The sequence below is a fragment of the Pan paniscus genome, chromosome 8 (genome assembly GCF_029289425.2).
Source record: "Pan paniscus chromosome 8, NHGRI_mPanPan1-v2.0_pri, whole genome shotgun sequence".
Classification (NCBI taxonomy): Eukaryota; Metazoa; Chordata; class Mammalia; order Primates; family Hominidae; genus Pan; species Pan paniscus.
The window spans coordinates 134,003,334-134,021,429 of record NC_073257.2 but is presented as its reverse complement, the minus strand read 5'-3'; the positions used below and the strand labels follow the sequence as shown (position 1 = coordinate 134,021,429).

At 50.1% G+C, this 18,096-nt stretch overlaps 1 protein-coding gene across 3 annotated transcripts in view; it reads right to left on the bottom strand.

The window, feature by feature from the left end:
• TACC2 (transforming acidic coiled-coil containing protein 2) overlaps positions 1-18,096 on the bottom strand; it is a 201,023-nt gene that overhangs the window by 91,460 nt on the left and 91,467 nt on the right. Inside the window, exon 5 of one of the 3 annotated variants that reach the window (XM_063607540.1) lies at positions 16,612-16,746. The exons of the other annotated variants lie outside the window; for them this stretch is intronic. Coding sequence (XP_063463610.1) covers positions 16,612-16,746 — 135 coding nt within the window. The remainder of the gene's footprint in view (positions 1-16,611; positions 16,747-18,096) is intronic. 3 annotated transcript variants of the gene reach the window in all.

Sequence of the window (18,096 nt, the reverse complement as noted above, 5' to 3'; positions counted from 1 at the left end):
CACAGTCCACATATTCTAGGGGCCCGAAGGCAGGCTAAGCCCGCTTAGACAGGCTCCACTGCAAACCTTCCTACTGACGTCCCCAAAGACACCCTAGAAACCTGGATAAATCAAGGAATGCATCCATCATTTCTAAAAAGCAGTTCAACGTTTATTAATGCACCTATTATGTGCCTGGCCTATAAGTGGAAACCAGCTTATTCTCACATTACTTTGTGACACCTACCAGAAAGATCAGCAAACCTGACAAATCCCTGTAGCCAAAAGATAAACTGAAGCTATGTAGTGCAGCCTCTTCAGTCCCACAGAGGTTCAAGGGACGGAGCCATGGTCAGAAACTGCAAGTAGTTTGAGACCCCTCTGACACCCCAAGAAAAACAAAGGTGAGTGGCTCCACCTTTGCCTCTGGCCTCAGGGAGTCTCCAGTTACCATAGCAGCAAGACTCTCCAAACACCACCAATGGACCCCGAGCTGCTAATTAGCCCGAGCACATACACTCAGGAAAGTAGGTCAGATCACAGAGAAACCCATCTGGAGGAGCTAAGAATGTAAACACAGATGGAGAACAGGGCTCCTCCAAGCCCTGGGTCTTCACCACCACCCACTATACCATGGTGGCGAGCAGAGGGAGGCTGGACAAAACCCCAGCGACTTCTCTTCAGGGAGCCAAGCTTGAGACCAGCTCTGGGCTGTCTCTGAGAGCGTTATCTTGTTACTCCACCTGAGGCCCCACGCATCCAGCCCCACGTCACACAACTCTGCACCCAGCAGTGCCTGAACGCCCGAGCCCTGCACTGAGCTAGGCATGCTCACTGCCTTGCCGAAAATTCGAAGAGCTGGGAAGCTGTGTGGCCTGAATGCACCACCCACATGTCAACAGGAGCAGGGACATGTGAGCAGGGACAGAACCTGGGCTCAGGCGAGAATGGTGCGGTGCCGGGCGTTCTCCACCCAGGTGTCACAGTCCCAGGATGGACGCTCTTTCCATGTGTCCCCAAAGGACACACTGCCGCATCACTCAGTCTTGTTCCAAAAGTCGTCCACTGCCTTTGCAAAAAAGTCCTAATCCGACCGCCTGGCTTTGATCCGGCATTGGAGCACGGCCAGGTCCTCACCGTGGCCTCACTGCTGAGGAGCTGCCCCCTCCTCAACTTCTGCATCTCTCTCAATTCCTCCAGAAAATCACATCCCAGCTCCCCCAGCTCCCTGGAGGGGTCTGCTCCCTGCCAGCCCCCAGACTTCTTTCTTCCCATCCCCTCGGCTGCCTGCATATTGATGCCTTGGCGCTTTCTTGCCTTGTTAAGAGTCTCAGGTGTGTCTGTGTCTGGTGCCTCCGCTCTCCAGCCATACAGGGTGCCCCAAGCACAGCCAGAGCCCCATAAACACATGCTGCACGAGACCTCAGAGGATGGGGAGAAGGTCCTGGCAAAACTCTGTCTTATGATGAATAGAGAAAAGGCAGAAGATGGTTGTGTTCATTTATTTGCAGCGGTACAGACATTCTGTTAACCTCTTACATGCCAACATTAAATCTCACCTGCTCACGTTTGGGAGTCTAAGTGGTTTCTTGGGCTTAAGTACAAGCTTCAGTGAAGCCCCATCTTTTCCAGAAGGTTCTCTTGTTCTCTCCTTGCAAAGGGCTGATCTATTTACGGCATCTCTTTCTATCACCTTCACCATATTTACATCTGGAACCTTTCAAAGTTCTTCACAAGCAAGGACAGCTCTACAGGTGACTCTTCAGCAGGAAAAACCCTGTTGATTCAGTTATGACAGAGGTGGAAGACTGGGAATTTTACTATTAGACCCAGGGAGGTAACCCAAATGTCCTAGAAAAGAAGTCAGTAAAGACAGATGAGACTGACTTTTGTTTTTTGGGTTTTCTTTTTTGTTTTTTTGTTTTTTTTTTTTTTGAGATGGAGTCTCGCTCTCGCTCTGTTACCAGGCTGGAGTGCAGTGGCATGATCTCAGCTCACTGCAACCTCTGCCTCCTGCGTTCAAGCAATTCTCCTGCCTCAGCCTCCCGAGTAGCTGGGACCACAGGTGCACGCCACCACGCCCAGCTAATTTTTGTATTTTTTAGTAGAGATGGGGTTTCACCATGCTGCCCAGGCTGGTCTTGAACTCCCAGCCTCAAGTGATCCGCCTGCCTTGGCCTCCCAAAGTGCTGGAATTACAAGTGTGAGCCACCTGTAATCTCACAGCCAGTCGAGACTCACTTTTATTTTTAAATTAAGAATTCAGAATATATTTGTAATCTTTGATACCTATAGGAGGGAAGGAGGGAAGGAGGGAGGGAGGCCAGTCCCCAAAATCTCAGGGCTATACAAAAGTTGTTAGCATTAAGAATTCTCATCACATATGAAAAAAAAAAATCAGTAACACAAATACCACGTTCGAAAAGACTGAATATGATCCTCAAAATCTTTCTTTCTTTACCACATAAATTCAGCTTTCTTTTTTTTTTAAACACACCATTTCTGGCTTGATATTTCAGCTCTTTTGAGATGGAAATGGTAGGAGACGCTCATGAGGTAGCTTTTGAGAGAATATACTCTACCTAATGTCAAAAAGGATTTAAGCCCACAATTCAAGAGAACAAAGAAAATACAGGAAGAAAAGGTGGGTAAAAGCCAGAGGGAGTGAGGTAAGCGTGGAAGTGCTGACCTAAGCCCTTGCTGGAGTGGGGTACAAGTCTGGCTCTAAGTTTCCCAACAGCCAAAGCAAAAAGGGCAACCACTATGATCAGTTACATGATTCATAAAATCCAACAGGTTAAAAAAAAAAAAATCCCATGGATGAGCAGCTTCTGTTGTGACTTTCTGAACACGCATTCTCCCACAAGCCCTTCACCAGGTGACTGACTGTATGTATATGGTGGCTGATGCCTTCAACAATATCCTCCCACCAATACAATATTCTTCCATATAGCTATGGCAGCAAGCACGGCAGGGGCTCCTCAGCTCTCCTGGCAATCAACAAAATCCTAAAACTACAAAGTTCCCAGGGATGCATTTCTAGTTCCCCCATCCTGCACTAAGGGTCCCCACCACTCAAGTTTCCATGGTAACAAGGTTACATAAGAGAACACAAAGGGCAGCATTAGGACAATGTCATCAACAAAGCAACCATGTATAGACTTGATCCTCCCTCGTATGCTCCTCCTGTCTTCACAAGTCTATTTTACTGTATTTTATTTGAGACAGGGTCTCACTCTGTCACCCAGGCTGGAGAGCGATGGCACAATCTCATCTCACTGCAGCCTCGACCTCCTGGGCTCAAGTGATCCTCCCGCCTTAGTCTCCTGAGTAGCTAGCACCACAGGCGTGTGCCACCATGCCTAGCTAATTTTTTGTATTTTTTGTAGAGATGTGGTCTCACTATGTTGCCTAAGCTGGTCTCGAACTCCTGGGCTCAAGTGATCCTCCCAAAGTGCTGGGACTACAGACGTGAGACACTGTGCCCAGTCATGTCCTCATAAGTCTAGTCTTTGGCAGTCTCTTGCTGATTGAAGGAGCAAATATACAGTGCCAAAAACCAGAAAGCAAAACTGCAAACCTGGAAGAAGGAGGAGGATGTCATGGAGTCAATTAAAGTGACACCAGAGAATTGCTCAAAACCTACCCCAAAGCTGTAAGAAAGGGCAGCTGGCACAGTCAGACCTGTGAGCAACTGAAGAAGAGAAACTCAGCCAGGATGAGGACAGAAGGTGGCTTCAAAGAGAGAACGTGAAGATGAAAGAACCAGGAGAAGCCCTCAGAACTGTTTATGAAAGAGTGACCCTGTTGGCCAGGCATGGTGGCTCACGCCTGTAATCCCAGCACTTTGGGAGGCCAAGATGGGCGGATCACAAGGTCAGGAGATCGAGACCATCCTGGCTAACATGGTGAAACCTCGTCTCTACTAAAAATACAAAAAAATTAGCCGGGCATGGTGGCGAGTGCCTGTTGTCCCAGTTACTCGGGAGGCAGAGACAGGAGAATGGTGTGAACCCGGGAAGCGGAGCTTGCAGTGAGCCGAAGTCATGCCACTGCACTCCAGCCTGTGTGACAGAGCAAGACTCTTGTCTCAAAAAAAAAAAAAAGTCTACATTTTGTTAAATCTAAAATAAAATCATTTTCATAATTTTTCATTTCTTTTCAGAGTGAAGTCTTAAAAACGTTTTTTGCACTATTGGCCAGGCATGGTGGCTCACACCTGTAATCCCAGGACTTTGGGAGGCCGAGGCAGGCGGATCACAAGGTCAGGAGATCAAGACCATCCTGGCTAACACGGTGAAACCTCGTCTCTACTAAAAATACAAAAAATTAGCCGGGCGTGGTGGCGGGCGCCTGTAGTCCCAGCTACTCGCGAGGCTGAGGCAGGAGAATGGCGTGAGCCCGGGAGGCAGAGATTGCAGTAAGCCAAGATTGCGCCACTGCACTCCAGCCTGGGCAACAGAGTGAGACTCAGTCTCAAAAAAAAAAAAAAAAAAAAATTTTCCCACTATTAACCATAAAACTTTGATTTATTAAGTGGACTCATTTTAAGTGGCCTTTCTCAGATAACAATTTCCTTCGGATAACCCAGATGTCCTTCCTGTAACTACCTTTATAAACTGTGTTTAAGATCAAAGGTGAAAATCGAGAGGGTGGCCCACAGCAGACACGTGGCCAAATAAAATCTCAATCTCCAAAGTTCAGGCTCCTACTTATAAATAAAGCCCAGTTCCATTCTAAACCTGGGAAGAAAGAGCCAACACCCTCACCTAAGCCAGGTGACTGTATCTGTCTAGGATCAAAAACATAACCAATGTTATCCATCTTTCTTCTCCGGAAACTATTTCCAGGAAGAACAGAAAATTCAGTAAGCACCACAAAAATGTTCTGGTTCTTGTTTAAAGAGGTTTGATATTGCATTTGCTTTGAATGTTGATGTGTTAATCCACGGAGTTCCTCTAAGGTTTAAAGTCACTGGTTAATTTAGAGGCTACTTTGTACTAGGAATAAAAGGCCTTTTAAGGAAAACATGTGGGTGTAAACAGAGATGGGGTCTCCCAGCTGCCAAAATCAACAGCAAAGCTGGTTTCTGAGGCCGGACTGGAGAAGCAGGTTGAGAAGGGCGGATCTGTGCCTCTGTGGTGGGAGGGGCCCCCCTCAGTGGCCCGGTGGTGGAGATGCTTCCAAGATGAAAGCACAGAAAGCAAATGCAGCACTTCCATGCCTCTCCGTCCTTCCCTCATTTTGAACAGAGACAGCAGCTACCTGTGACTGCCCTGGGGTGAATTTGCAGCATCTGGGGTAAATTTCTTCCCACGCCTGCCGGCAGCAGTCGAGACAGAAGCTGGCACAGGGCTGCCCTACTTGTGAGCCAGGCAGCAAAAACCAGGCGCTGAGGCTCAGAACTGCTGACTCAAGCCTCCATGAAGGAACAGAAATCCAGAAAGCCGGGCCAGAAATAGCATCCATGAGCATCTATTGATAGCATAAAGTCCGTGGGCAGAGTAAGTGAATGAGCGTGTCAGCGTGGGTGGGTGTGTGTGCGCCTGCATGTGTGTTAGCAAGCCCTAAAAATATTTCCCTCTTTCCATAACCATCCGAGAGGCCCTGTCGGTATAATTCCCTCTACACCCTGCCTAACTGTGGCCAGCTGCAATTAATATATAATTGTGTCTGAGGATAAGAGATTATTTTTCCTAAATTCTCAGATCTTTAGCAGTTGAAGTGTACATGGGAAGAAAATCTTCCCGTGACAACAGACTGACCAAATTCCTGCTTCATCTTTGCTGAGCTTAAGGAATTGTTGTGAGAGAGAGCTGGACACAGGCATGACAAGGTTTCCTAACAGCCTGCAGAGGCTATTAGGCATCAGTTTGGCAAAAACTAAATGCATGGCATATTTACATATTTTTCTGCATATCTTTAAACTATTACCCCAGGAAGACATGAAGGATTGCTACTTTGCATAAGCATTTCCCCTGTGCAGTGACTGCCTGCCTCGGAATCTACCTGTGCCTACGATCTTAAGCCCAGTTTATACACACACCCATGCCCCAGTATGGGACGGCTCCTTTGTCCGAGCAGCAGCAAGTTTGGCTCCAAGAGGGAGCCTGGCCCGGCATCAGGCCCTTGGAAGCCCTCAATAACTATGAGCATATGAATGGAGAAATGGGTAGACAGAGCTGTACTTGCAGACACAGAGGAGAAAGGCAGACATCCAAACTGTTTCCAGCTGAGGCCAGGGCTGAAGGCAACTCAAGGAGGTCCTCCCTAGAATGAGCCCTTCTAGGGCTGCAAAGAGACCCCAGGTACCACATGCAGAGCCCAGAGCCAGGTCCCCAGTCTCCCTGACCTCAACAATCTCCCTAGTGGCAGATCTTGTTTATTTTTGTGATTGGGGGGCCGGGGGGAGGAAGACAGGTTGGTTGCTCAGCAGTAAGATTTGAATTAAACTCTCTTCCTCAGACACCTAAGTCAAAAAGATGAACAGAAAGCAAGGGACATTTTTCACTCACTGGCATCCTTAAGCTGACCCTGAGAAGTTATTAGTCCTCTGTGCTTCCGTTTTCTCATCTGTGTCATGAAAATAATAGCAGTTCCTCTTCCATAACATCGAGGGTGCAAGGTTTAAATGAGATAATATGTGAAAAAGCCCGAGGCACTGCAGTGCAAGGCATACAGCAAGTGCTCAATACATGTTATCTGTGGCTGCTGCTGTGGCTGTTTTGTGAAAAAACAAGAAATCACTTTGGCCTGAGGAGGACTTGGTGTCCCTGCTTCACTGCCTCTCACAACACCTCTGGGACTCGAAACCCGAGGTCTGCAATCAGGCAGCAGAGTTAGAGGCTGGAAGGCTTCCTGGAGGAGTCCACAGATATGAGATGACCCAACCCAAATGGTTCCCGCCACAGCTTTGGCCTCAGAGCTTGGGGCCTCGGCCAGTGTTCTGACTTTGCTGGGCTTCAGTTGTCCCATCTATAAAATGGGCACAATAAAAATATCTCCCTGACAGGACTGTTATGCACATTAAGTGAGATGAAATACATATCAGGCCAGGCGCTATGGCTTATGCCTGTAATCCCAGCACTTTGGGAGGCGAGAGGATCACCTGATGTCAGGAGTTTGAGACCAGCCAGGCCAACATGGTGAAACTCTGTCTTTACTAAAAATACAAAACTTAGCCGGGCGTGGTGACCTATTCCTGTAATCCCATCTACTCAAGATGCTGAGGCAGGACAACTGCCTGAACCTGGGAGGCGGAGGCTGCAGTGAGCCGAGATCACACCACTGCACTCCAGCCTGGGAGACAGAGCAAGTGAGACTCCATCTCAAAAAAAAAAAAAAGAAAGAAAGAAATATATATCAAAAGCATTGCTCTCAGTGCCTGGTACATAGAAAGTACTCAGTAAAGGCCAGATGTTATCACAAGAGGAAGAAAACTAGAGCCACTCTGTGATGCTCCAGGGAGAACCTGAAACCTAATCCCAGTCAGAGCCTATTATGTTGCTCTCCACCCTTTTCTCCACAAGTCCCAGTTCCCACCCTGAGTCCTGCCAAACAGCGCTGCAACAGTCAGCGTTCTGGCCACAGAGAGTGAGGATGCAGGATGGCTCGGCCCATTTCCCCAACTACGTCAGTCTGGACAGATGTCTCAGGCTGTGTTGGCAGAGGCACTGCAGGTACCACGTGCCAACCTCGGGACAAGCTGCCTCCTCTTGGAAATGAAGCAGGGACGATGCACCAGGGAATCATGTCATCAAGTCAGCCGTGTCAACACGCGTTTATGGAATGGAATGGAATAGAGTATCACTGCAGCCCACCAAGTAAGGGAAGGTCCGTGCCAATCATGGACACATATGGGGTTAGTACATGTGTACTGGCCACAATGTTAAGCTTCTCCCTGTGGTTTAAGCAGAGCCGCTCTGGCCAGACTGCAGGTCCTCCAACCTGGGAGACTTCCCCCTTTCATTTTTGTTTGCTTATTTCTTTTTATTGTTGTTGGATCTTCCATCCCTCTTTAAGAAATCATTCTGATTTTATTCATTGGCTTTCAGCTCCATTATCTAAACCCAAGAAAGGCAGGCAGGATCCTGTAATTCTTTCTGCAAAGCCAGGAAATGATGCTCAGCGAGACGGTATTTAGAGATGGGAGCAGGGACACCAAGGTGGGGCACAAGGTGGGCAAGTCATCCTCAAAGAGCCACCATCCTTTGCCTCTTAGCCCAGGAGAACACTCCAAGGTCTCCATGTTTGGTGGAGCCACATGGGGAATTATACCCCTCTGGCCCTGGGCCCCAGCCTTGGGCAGTAAGGGGAGGAAATGCTGGTGCCAAGCCCCAGGCCCTGGGCAACTTCTCCCAGCGAGCCCCTGCCCAGAGTCACAGTCCAGCCTGGGAGTAGTCACCTCTGCAGTGTCACCCTCAGACACAGTGTGGCCCACGTTGCAGGGTCACCACTGTATCCCAGCACCTGCCTTCAGCCTTGCACAGAGCAAATGCTCAATCAACGTTGGTGAATGGATGAATGCAAGGCACAAAGACAGACCCAGGTCCCCTCCATCCCCACGGCCACTGCTTTAGTTCAGGCCACCACTGTCTCCCACCTGGACCACAGGAACAACTTCCACATGGCCCTCTGACCTCTGGCCTCTCCTCCACCCACCGTCCTCCTCGCCACCAGAGATATTTCCCCAAACTAAATTCCATCCTGACTCTCCCCTGCTTGAAAAGAGAAGACATGTTTCTTTGCACTTCTTGGGCACCAGCAAACTCCCCAGTCTGGCTGCAGGCCCCTCTAAATCTGAGGACCATGGCCACCTTGGCTGCTCACCCTGCTGCTCTGTCTGAGACCGCCGTACCTCCCTCTAGTCCCTCCAGTTCCTCTCTGACCTGCTGCCTGAATCTGCTGGGCCTCGCCACACTGCAAGCTTTGGCACATTTGGTTCCTCTTCCCTGAAGCACTTTTGCCCTTCTTTACCCTCAGCAAACACCTAGCCATGCTGCAAAACTCAGTGGTGATGCCGCCTCCTCTGGGAAGCCTTCCCAACTTCTCCAGGCAGAGTCAGGTGCTCCCTTCTCTTGAGTCTTTTGTTCGCAGCTCTATTGGAGAGTTTATCATGTTGTACTATGTTAAGTTTATCATGTTGTATTTTTCTGTTTCCAGAACAGCTGTCTCTGTCTGCCTCCTTTTCCCCATCACTGCTGGGAGTTGGAGTGGGGGGGAATGTGAATTCAATGCCTCCTACTTGTCAAACACTGAGCTACATTCTTCATGTACATTTACTACTCACAATAACCCCCAAGAGGTGGGTACTACTAGCCCCATCTTAAAGATGGGTAAACCAAGGCTCAGAGTAGTCAAGTAACTCACGCCATGTCACACAGCTGGTAAATAGGCCTGTCTTTCCAACTTCATGCTCCTTCCCCTGCGCCACCTTCCGAATAGTCCGTGGCATAGAATCAACCGGGATGTATCTGCCGAGAGGCTGGCTGGCAGGATCAAAAAATGCAAACAAAGCAGAAGAGAGGACCCAGGAACGCTGCATGACTCCACCTAGACTCCAGCGCTCAGCAGGTCCTTCTCCTGACAGCGAAGTATTAAAGAAACTGACTCATCAACACGGCGAGGCACTCGGGTATGGTGGGGTCCTGAGCCGCACATGCTCGTACCATATCCCATCCCACCCCACCTCCCTGGGCCCTGCCTCCCTTGGTTTGGGGGTCTATTTCTCCACCACCTTTGGGGCACTCTGTGACCAGCCATCTCCTGGCCACCCCTCTTTCTGCACCTCCACTGGGTCTGAGGGCTGGAGAGCACGCATTTGGCTTGGAAGGAACGCAGCCTCCCGGAGGGCAAGCACCTAAAACCATCAAGTGGCAGCCGAGGGCCGTCCCTGGGCAGCCGTGCTGGGGGAGGAGGGTGGGCTCCTGGCCTCAGCTGCCCCTATTCAGGGCAAGAAGGGCCCCCACACTGCCCTGGAACCTTCCACCCACCAGTGCTGTGCTGAGCACGTCCAGCCACGCCCTCACAGATTCCTGCCCATATGTTCCTCCCTGAGCCCCACTTCAGGGCGGGATCCCCTTCCCAGCTGCTCTAGGGGCCGTGGGACTGCCGCCCAGATGGCGTCACAAGCTGAAGCTTTGCAGCTTCTCCCAGCTGTGCCCCCAGAGTAGGGCCAGGGAGCCCCGCTGCTGCCGGCTCTCCTTCCCCTCCCCTCCCAGAAGGAGGAAAAGAACTGCAGACCTGGGCCCACGGAACTGAGGGAGCCACCATCTAACTGACACCCTCTGCTCCTGCTCTTCAGGCTGAAGCCAGCGGGACAGCCCAGCACCCACTCCGCGGCAGTTCACATTCCGGAGACTGAGCAGGAACCAGGGGACCCATCAATGCCTCCGCGCGTCTCACCGGCCGGTGACGTGGCTCAGCGTAGTTATGCTCAGTCTGCCCTGGACCCAGTGGGCCTCAGAGGCAAGAGAAGAATGGAAACTTGACCTGCGTAACCAAGGAATGATGCCACGAGAGCCCAGTTTGGTCAGCGCAGAGTCTAATCCCCAGAGACCCTCAGCCCAACAACCCAGCCCCTTTCCCTAGTGAGGCAGAGAGGCTCATCTGCACCCCGCCTACAAGGCAAAGTGCCGCGCTGGGGAGCGGACTGGCGAACTGGTTCCAGAGCGAAGATGCATCATGTTTTCCAAAGGGCTGACTACTCTAACTCGGGTGGAGGGAATGGGGAGGTTTCTGCCCTTCCCCTCCTGCGCAGGAAAAACTCTCGAGTCTTGGAGAAGTGTTGACAGAGGGAAGGGAGCAATTTGGGGCAGCTGCCCAGGGCGGGTGGGGCCGGGAGTGTGGGGGCACCTCACAGGAAAGCCTGAAGAGCCAACGCCACAGCCGCCACAGCCTGCAGCTCAGGGTAGCATTTCTCAAGGGGTGTCTCCTGGGCCTCCTGCCCAGCGCCGGGGATCCGGCTTCCTCCCTGCAAGAAGCTCAGCTGCTTCTCCCATCCCGTTTCTCCCGCGTCTATCCAGACAGCCCTTGGCCAGGTTTCCAAGTCACCAATTCCTAGGGGACAGCTGTCCGCGCAGGGAGTGAGAGGCCAACTCTGAACAGAGATGACGCTTGCGTGGGCTCACACCCACACCCACTCAGCTCATGTCCAACACACCAGGCTCTTTGCCACAAGCTCTCAGAGGTCAGCTGTGGCTGCCTTGGTGAGGTGAGGGCTTTCAACTTGTATTCCTGGAAATTCTTATGATCAGACCCCTCGCCTGGCTTCAGCCTCGTACAGCTCTCCAAAGAGCTGACAGCTCTGGAAAAGTCAGGGTGACCTGCTGACCCCACAAAGCCTCAGGAGGGCTACGATGGAGGGGAAAGGAAGGCCCATCAGAAGCGTGGTGACTGCAGCAGTGGTCTCCCTCCCAGGCAGGGTTAGGAGGCAGAGACTTGAAGCTCTCTCTCCTTCCCAGAACCTCACTTTTCTCCCTCTCAAAGTCACATCTGTTCTCCCCAAGGCCTACGGCCTAATGGTTACCAATGAGAGTGGGGGGAGGGGAGTGTGAAAACTCCCGGAGAAAAGCCATTTGCACTGGAAATGTGGGATTGTGTCATCGTTTCCACAGCAGCCGCGAGAAGCAGGAAGAGGCAGCAGGAAGTCACCCAGCATGTTTGCAAGAACAGAGCATCTGTCGATTCTGTAATAAGATGTGCCCTGGGCTTTCTTTGTCAATACACCAGGTCTCACTGCCTCGCTGCTCCCCTCCAAACCCAAAGAGAGAAGACAAAGCCACAGATATGGCGGGCACTGCAGCTGCCTGCGCATAACACCCAGAAGGCACGCTGGCTCCAACAGGCGATGCCTGGCTGGTGGCAGGAACCCATGGAAGACGTATTTCCAAAATCAAGAGTCCATCCAGGACCTCAAATTCTGGCCCAGGGCTGGGCATGGTGGCTCACGCCTGTAATCCCAGCACTTTGGGAGGCTGAGGCGGTCGGATCACCTGAGGTCAGGAGTTCGAGACCAGCCTGGTCGACATGGTGAAACCCCATCTCTACTAAAAATACAAAAATTAGCCAGGCATGGTGGCGGGTGCCTATAATCCCAGCTACTAGGGAGGCTGAGGCAGGAGAATTGCTTAAACCCGGGAGGCGGAAGTTGCAGTGAGAAGAGATCACGCCATTGCACTTCAGCCTGGGCTATAAGAGCGAAACTCTGCCTTAAAAAAAAAAAAAAAAAAAATTCTGGCTCAGCCTGGGTGAATAACGACTTCCATTTCAGTGAAATCAAATGTTCAACCTTACATTTTTGAAACTTGCTTTGAAAACCTCCAGGAACTCATCCAAAGGGAAAAAACACGGTTGATTGGATCCCTGGATCCAGGCCATGGCCGCATGGTTGAAAGCAGCTGTGGAGAGAGTCGAGGTGGAGAGTGCACTGAAGGTGATGGAACCACAGCTGTCAGGGAGCCCCAGGAAATGGGGGCCTCAATCCTAAAACCACTCCTGTCTTGGCAGGCAGCTGGCCAGGTCTTTAACAATGCAGATCCGATCGTATCGCTGTACTGCCTGGGGGCTTCTGGACGCTCTTAAAAGAAAGCCCAAGGAGCCCATGACCAAAGCTGCTACAATCAGAGCAATGAAATAACGTAGTATTGGATTATAACCTAAAGAATAAAATGAATATCCAGGAGTCCATGCAGATATAAATACATGATTGAATCAATTAATAAATGAAGGAGAACAGACAAATCTCCTGTGCAGAAAAACTCTAAATAATTTCTGTAGATGTTCCGCCCTCAGAGGAGGAGCACAACTCTCCACCCCTTAAATGTGCACACAGTGACTTCCTTCCACAGACGACAGTACTGAAAGGGGGAAAAAAAGGAACTTGGCGGGGCGCAGTGGCTCATGCCTGTAATCCCAGCACTGTGGGAGGTCGAGGCGGACGGGTCACTTGAGGTCAGGAGTTTGAGACCAGCCTGGCCAACATGGTGAAACCTTGACTCCACTAAAAATACAAAAATTAGCCAGGCGTAGTGGCGGGAGCCTGTAATCCCAGCTACTCAGGAGGTTGAGGCAGGAGAATCGCTTGAGCTTCTGGGGTGGAGGTTGCAGTGAGTGGAGATGGCACCACTGCACTCCAGCCTGGGTGACAGAGTGAGACTCTGTCTCAAAAAAAAAAGTAACTTTACAGTGGAGACAGTCAACAAACATGACCTCAGCCAAGCAACTGAGGTCAATGTCAGCAGTGATATGTCATGTTGATGGTATGTACCCTTGATAGGATGTGATGAAAATGACACTTGATCTCTGTTCTTCCTCCCAGAACCCACAGGCCCAGTCCAATCATGAGAAAAGCATCAGACAAATTCCAATAGTGGGGCATCCTACTAAATACCCAACCAGAACTCCTTAAAATTGTCAAGGTCATCAGAAACAAGACAAGTCTAAGAAGAAACAGCCACAGCCAAGAGGCACCTACAGAAACAAAATGGAAATGTGGTTTCCTGGATGGGATCCTGGAACAGAAAAAGGACATTAGGGAAAAACTAAGAAAATGTGAATCAACTATTGTATTAGTTCATTTTCTGTTGCTTATAGCAGAATACCTGAAACTAGATAACTTATAAAGAAAAGTAGTTGTTTTCTTACAACTTATGGAGTCTGAGAAGTCAAAGGTCAAGGGGCTGCATCTGGTGAGGGCCTTCTTGCTGGTGGGGACTCTGCAGAGTCCGGAGGTGGTTCAGGGTATCCTATAACAAGGGGGCTGAGTACGCTAGCTCGGGTCTTTCTTCCTCTTCTTATAAAGCCACCAGTCCCACTCCCATGATATCCCAGCAATCCATTAATTCATGAATGGATTAACCCATTCATGAGTGCAGAGCCACATAACCCAATCACCTCTTAAAGGCCTCACCTCTCAATACTGCCAGATTGGGGGTTAAGTTTCAGCATGAATTTTGGAGGCAACAAATACTCAAACCATAGCAACTATAGACTTTAGTTATTATAATAAAGGTGTATCAATATATCCATAACTTTTTTTTTTGAGATGGACCTCAGGGTCCATGCACATGCTGTTTCTCCCCAACAATATCTATTCTCTTCTGTATCTTCAGCAACCTCCGGCCCAGCCCACACATAAACCCACTCAGCTTAAGCTCTCAGTCGATTCCCTGGGAAGCCATCCTCAGCTACCCAGACTAAGTGAGGTTGTGGGTTGCATCCATCCAGGGTGCTGCACTTCTCCCCTAGTAACTGATTGCTCCATGTCTATCTCCCAGCACTGGATGCTCCTTGAGGGCAGGATGGTGCCTGTCTTCCAGACCTCTGTGTCCTGTCCCTAGCACAGTGATTGGCCCAGAGTAATCCCAAGTTCATGTTGCTGAATGGCTCAGATGTGTAAATGAATGAGATTCAGAAGCAACCCACATAGAGTGGGCTCCAGGGCTAAAGGTGAGATCACCCAGTGTGCCTTCTATGACAGGTTGAGAGCCGTGAGCCCATCTGACCTCAGGAAAGAAAAACATAGAACAAATGGGTACCACTTGTGTCTGCTGGTGCCAGGAGGCACCAGAGATGCTCTCTGACCCTAACACTGCATCAGCAAAAGGTCTGAAGGTTGAAATTTTTATTTTAGATTTCATCAAAAATCTACTCTAGCCCTTGGATAAGTTCTTTTAAAAAAAAATGAGGTATAACTTACATACCAAAAAATAGTAAAATTCACTCTTTTTAGGTATATAGTTCCACAAATTTTACAGAACATTTCCATCACCCCCCACAAAGATCTCTTCATGCTCATTTGTAGTCAATACAAATCCCAGCCCCCGGTGCCCACTGATCTGTTTTCAATTCCTTATTGTTTTGCCTTTTCCAGAATCTCATCTAGGCTGAATCATGTAGAATGTAGTCTTTTGAGTCCAGCCTTTCTCACGTAGCCTAATGCATTTGCGATTCATCAATTTAGTTGCATGAATCAATAGCTTGTTCCTTTTTATGGGTGAGTAATATTCCTTGGCATAGATATACCACAATTTGTTGATCCTTTCACCAGTGGATAGATATCTGGGTTGTTTCAAATTTGGGGCAATTATGAAGAATACATGCATACAAGTTTTTAGGTAGACATATATTTTCATCGTTCATAGGTAAATATCTAAAAATGGGATTGCTGGGTCATATTGTGGATTTATGTTTACCTTTATAAGAAACTGAAGGGCAGAATATTTGAGAAGAGTAATTGTATTTCTTTCTCCAACACATTTTGGTTGTGCACCTACTATGTCCAAGGCAAACCAAGGGTGTTTCCCCAAACACCTGGGGATGTTCCTGCTCCCCAACCTCTGCTTGTGCTATCTCACCAGCAGAAAAGCAGACCTCCCATACATTTCCTTGTCCTTGGGCCAAGAATTATGGCAGACCAGGCACTGCGGTGGATCCAAGAGGGGTGGAACAAATGTTCCTGCTCTGCCAACAACAATCTGAAGGATGGAAAGTCCCTCTGGGACTCAGGACCAACAGAGCTGCAGGTAGATGCCAGGAGATACAGGACAGAGAAGAGTTTAATGGTCTGGGTGGCATCATCCAGATAAGGCAGACTCTGGTCCAGCTCTGGGCCCACCCTACTGTTACCCGGTATTCTAGAATATCATCTGCATGTGGTGATGTTCCCTTCCTCTGATTTCTCTACTACTTCCGGACACTCTGGTTTGGCAGCTGGTTGTCTACGCTTTGGGCACCCCTTATATTCCTGCCCTCTACCATGGCTTAGCTTTCAGCACTGTGTGCTTCCCAGCCAGCAGGAGCTCCCTGAGGACCGAGGCCTGCCGTTCTCAGCACACCCAGATGCATTTGGCTCTCTACAAAATACTGTCCAAGAATGCTCTTTAGGAGGCTTTAATGATTTATAATCAAAACCAACTGCTTGCATGGAAACAGGAGTTCCAAATACTTGCTCTAATCATTAACTTTATGTGTCAACTTGGCTGGCCCATTGAACCCAGATATTTGATCCAACCTGTCTCAATTTCACTGTGGAGATATTTTTTAGATGAGATTAATATTGAAATCAGTAGATTTTGAGTAAAGCTGATTACCTCCTATAATGTGGGTGGACCTCATCCCATCAGTTGAAGGCCTTAAAGGAAAAGGACTGACCTTCCCCAAGGAAAAGGGAATTCTGCCAGCAGATGGCCTTGGGGCTCTGCTACAACAACTCTTCCCTACTCTCCAGCCTGCCAGCCTGCCCTGCATTATTTCAGACTTGCTAGCCCCCACAATCACATGAGCCAATCCCTTAAAATAAATCCCTCTCTCTGCATATATATATACATATAAATACATACACATATAGATCATCCATCCATCTATGCATCCATCCTATTGGCTCTGTTTCTCTGCAGAACCCTAACGCACTCGCCCACACCATGCTTCCCACCGTAACATGAGGAGCAGGTGGGCAAGGGTAAACCTGAGACTGGCTATGGCCCAAAGGGTCAGAGACATGGTCTCACGGGGCCAAATGGTCACCACCTTGTTACCATCCTAAATGCGGCTCACCCCAAGACCTAGAGGGCAGAGACCACCAGGCCCCTGCTCTCTGGGGACAGGTGCTGTGGAGGGGGACTTGCACAATACCTGCTGAGGTCCTTGGCCGGATCTGGGCAGGAGGGAGTGGAAGCTTCTACTCTGTCACCAGCTGGGGCAGATGGCGAAGCTATGTGTTCTGCAGCCGAGGGAGCAAGACCCGCATGGGCAGCAGCTGGGGAGATGCTGGGGACACAATGAGGGAATTATTCCACATGGTGCTGGGCTCATTAATGGCACATTCATCAGGCCCCATTCACCCCACCCAACCCACCCGCCCACACATGGAATGGACTCTTTAAACCCCAGCACTCGGCTCCCCGGCTTCCCCATCCAGGCCTCCACTTCTGCACAGCAGGGCCTGTGGCTGCAACGAAGCGGCTCCCAGGCCAGGCCCTTAAGCTCCTCCCTCCTTAAGCTCCTGTAGAACCGGGTTTCTTTAACAGAGGCAGCTCAGGTGTCCGGGACACACTATGTGAGTTTTCTCGTTTGATTTTTGTTTAGAGGAGAGGATTTTTTAATGATGATTTCTATTCGTTTTTGATAGGCAATGAAACTCTACAAGGTGAGAACTAAAATACAACTTTACAAATTCCCCAGGCTTTGCCCGCAAATCCCAAGGCTGAGAAAAATCCAGGGGAAAAGGATGATGGGTAATTCGGGAACCTGCCCCGGGACCAGTTGGGCCACCCGTGTCCTGGGGGAGGAATGAATTTCAGAGCCGGAGTGTGGTCCTCGAGTAGGGAACGAGTGCCCCCTGCTGGACAGCCGGGGAACCACAGCGTGCGGGGCCTCCGGGGGTATCACTGGAGACCACTCCCCACAAAAGCCAAAAGGCACAGGCTTGCAGTGCAGAAGAGGTTCTGATTTTCCCCACTGGCAAAAAGCAAGGCTAGCAATGGCCTCCACAGACTAAAGCCTGGGAACAGCTTTCAGGGTGGTGCCCTCCCAGCCTCTCCAGCCATCCCTGCTCTGGTCCACAGTGGGACTGGCCAGGCTGAAGGTGTCTTGGGGTAGCCAGGCTGTAATACAAGACTCAGCACAGACGGCCTGAAACCCAGCCTGAGGTGGTAGCTGGGGTTTGTGGCGTCACAGCCCTTGCAGTGAGGGATCACTGCTTCCCTCTGCGGGTAAACACCTCCAGGGAGCTCCCAGATTGCAGGAGTCCAGGGTGCGTGGGCCTCTGGGCTGCTATGTCTGCTCACTCCATCTCTTCGAGGTCCACCTGACAGGCTAGCACCCTGGTCTGAAGGGCAGCTGCCATAGGCGCCCACACTGCACACTGGACAGAGGACTCAGTCTTGCCCATAAGTCTGGTCACAGCTTAGCAGATTCTGCAGGTCCAGCAGGCACTTCCCAGCCCCTCACCGTCCTGGCCTCAGAGCTCCACGAGGACAGGGGCCACATCTGCCACATCCACCCCAGGATCCCAACCCTGGGCCAGGCCGCCCACAGCAGGCAGAGGGGATACCGCCAAGTGTCCAACTGGCTGCAACCAAGTGTGGGAGCAGAGCCAGGGCTGGAACCCATGCTGCC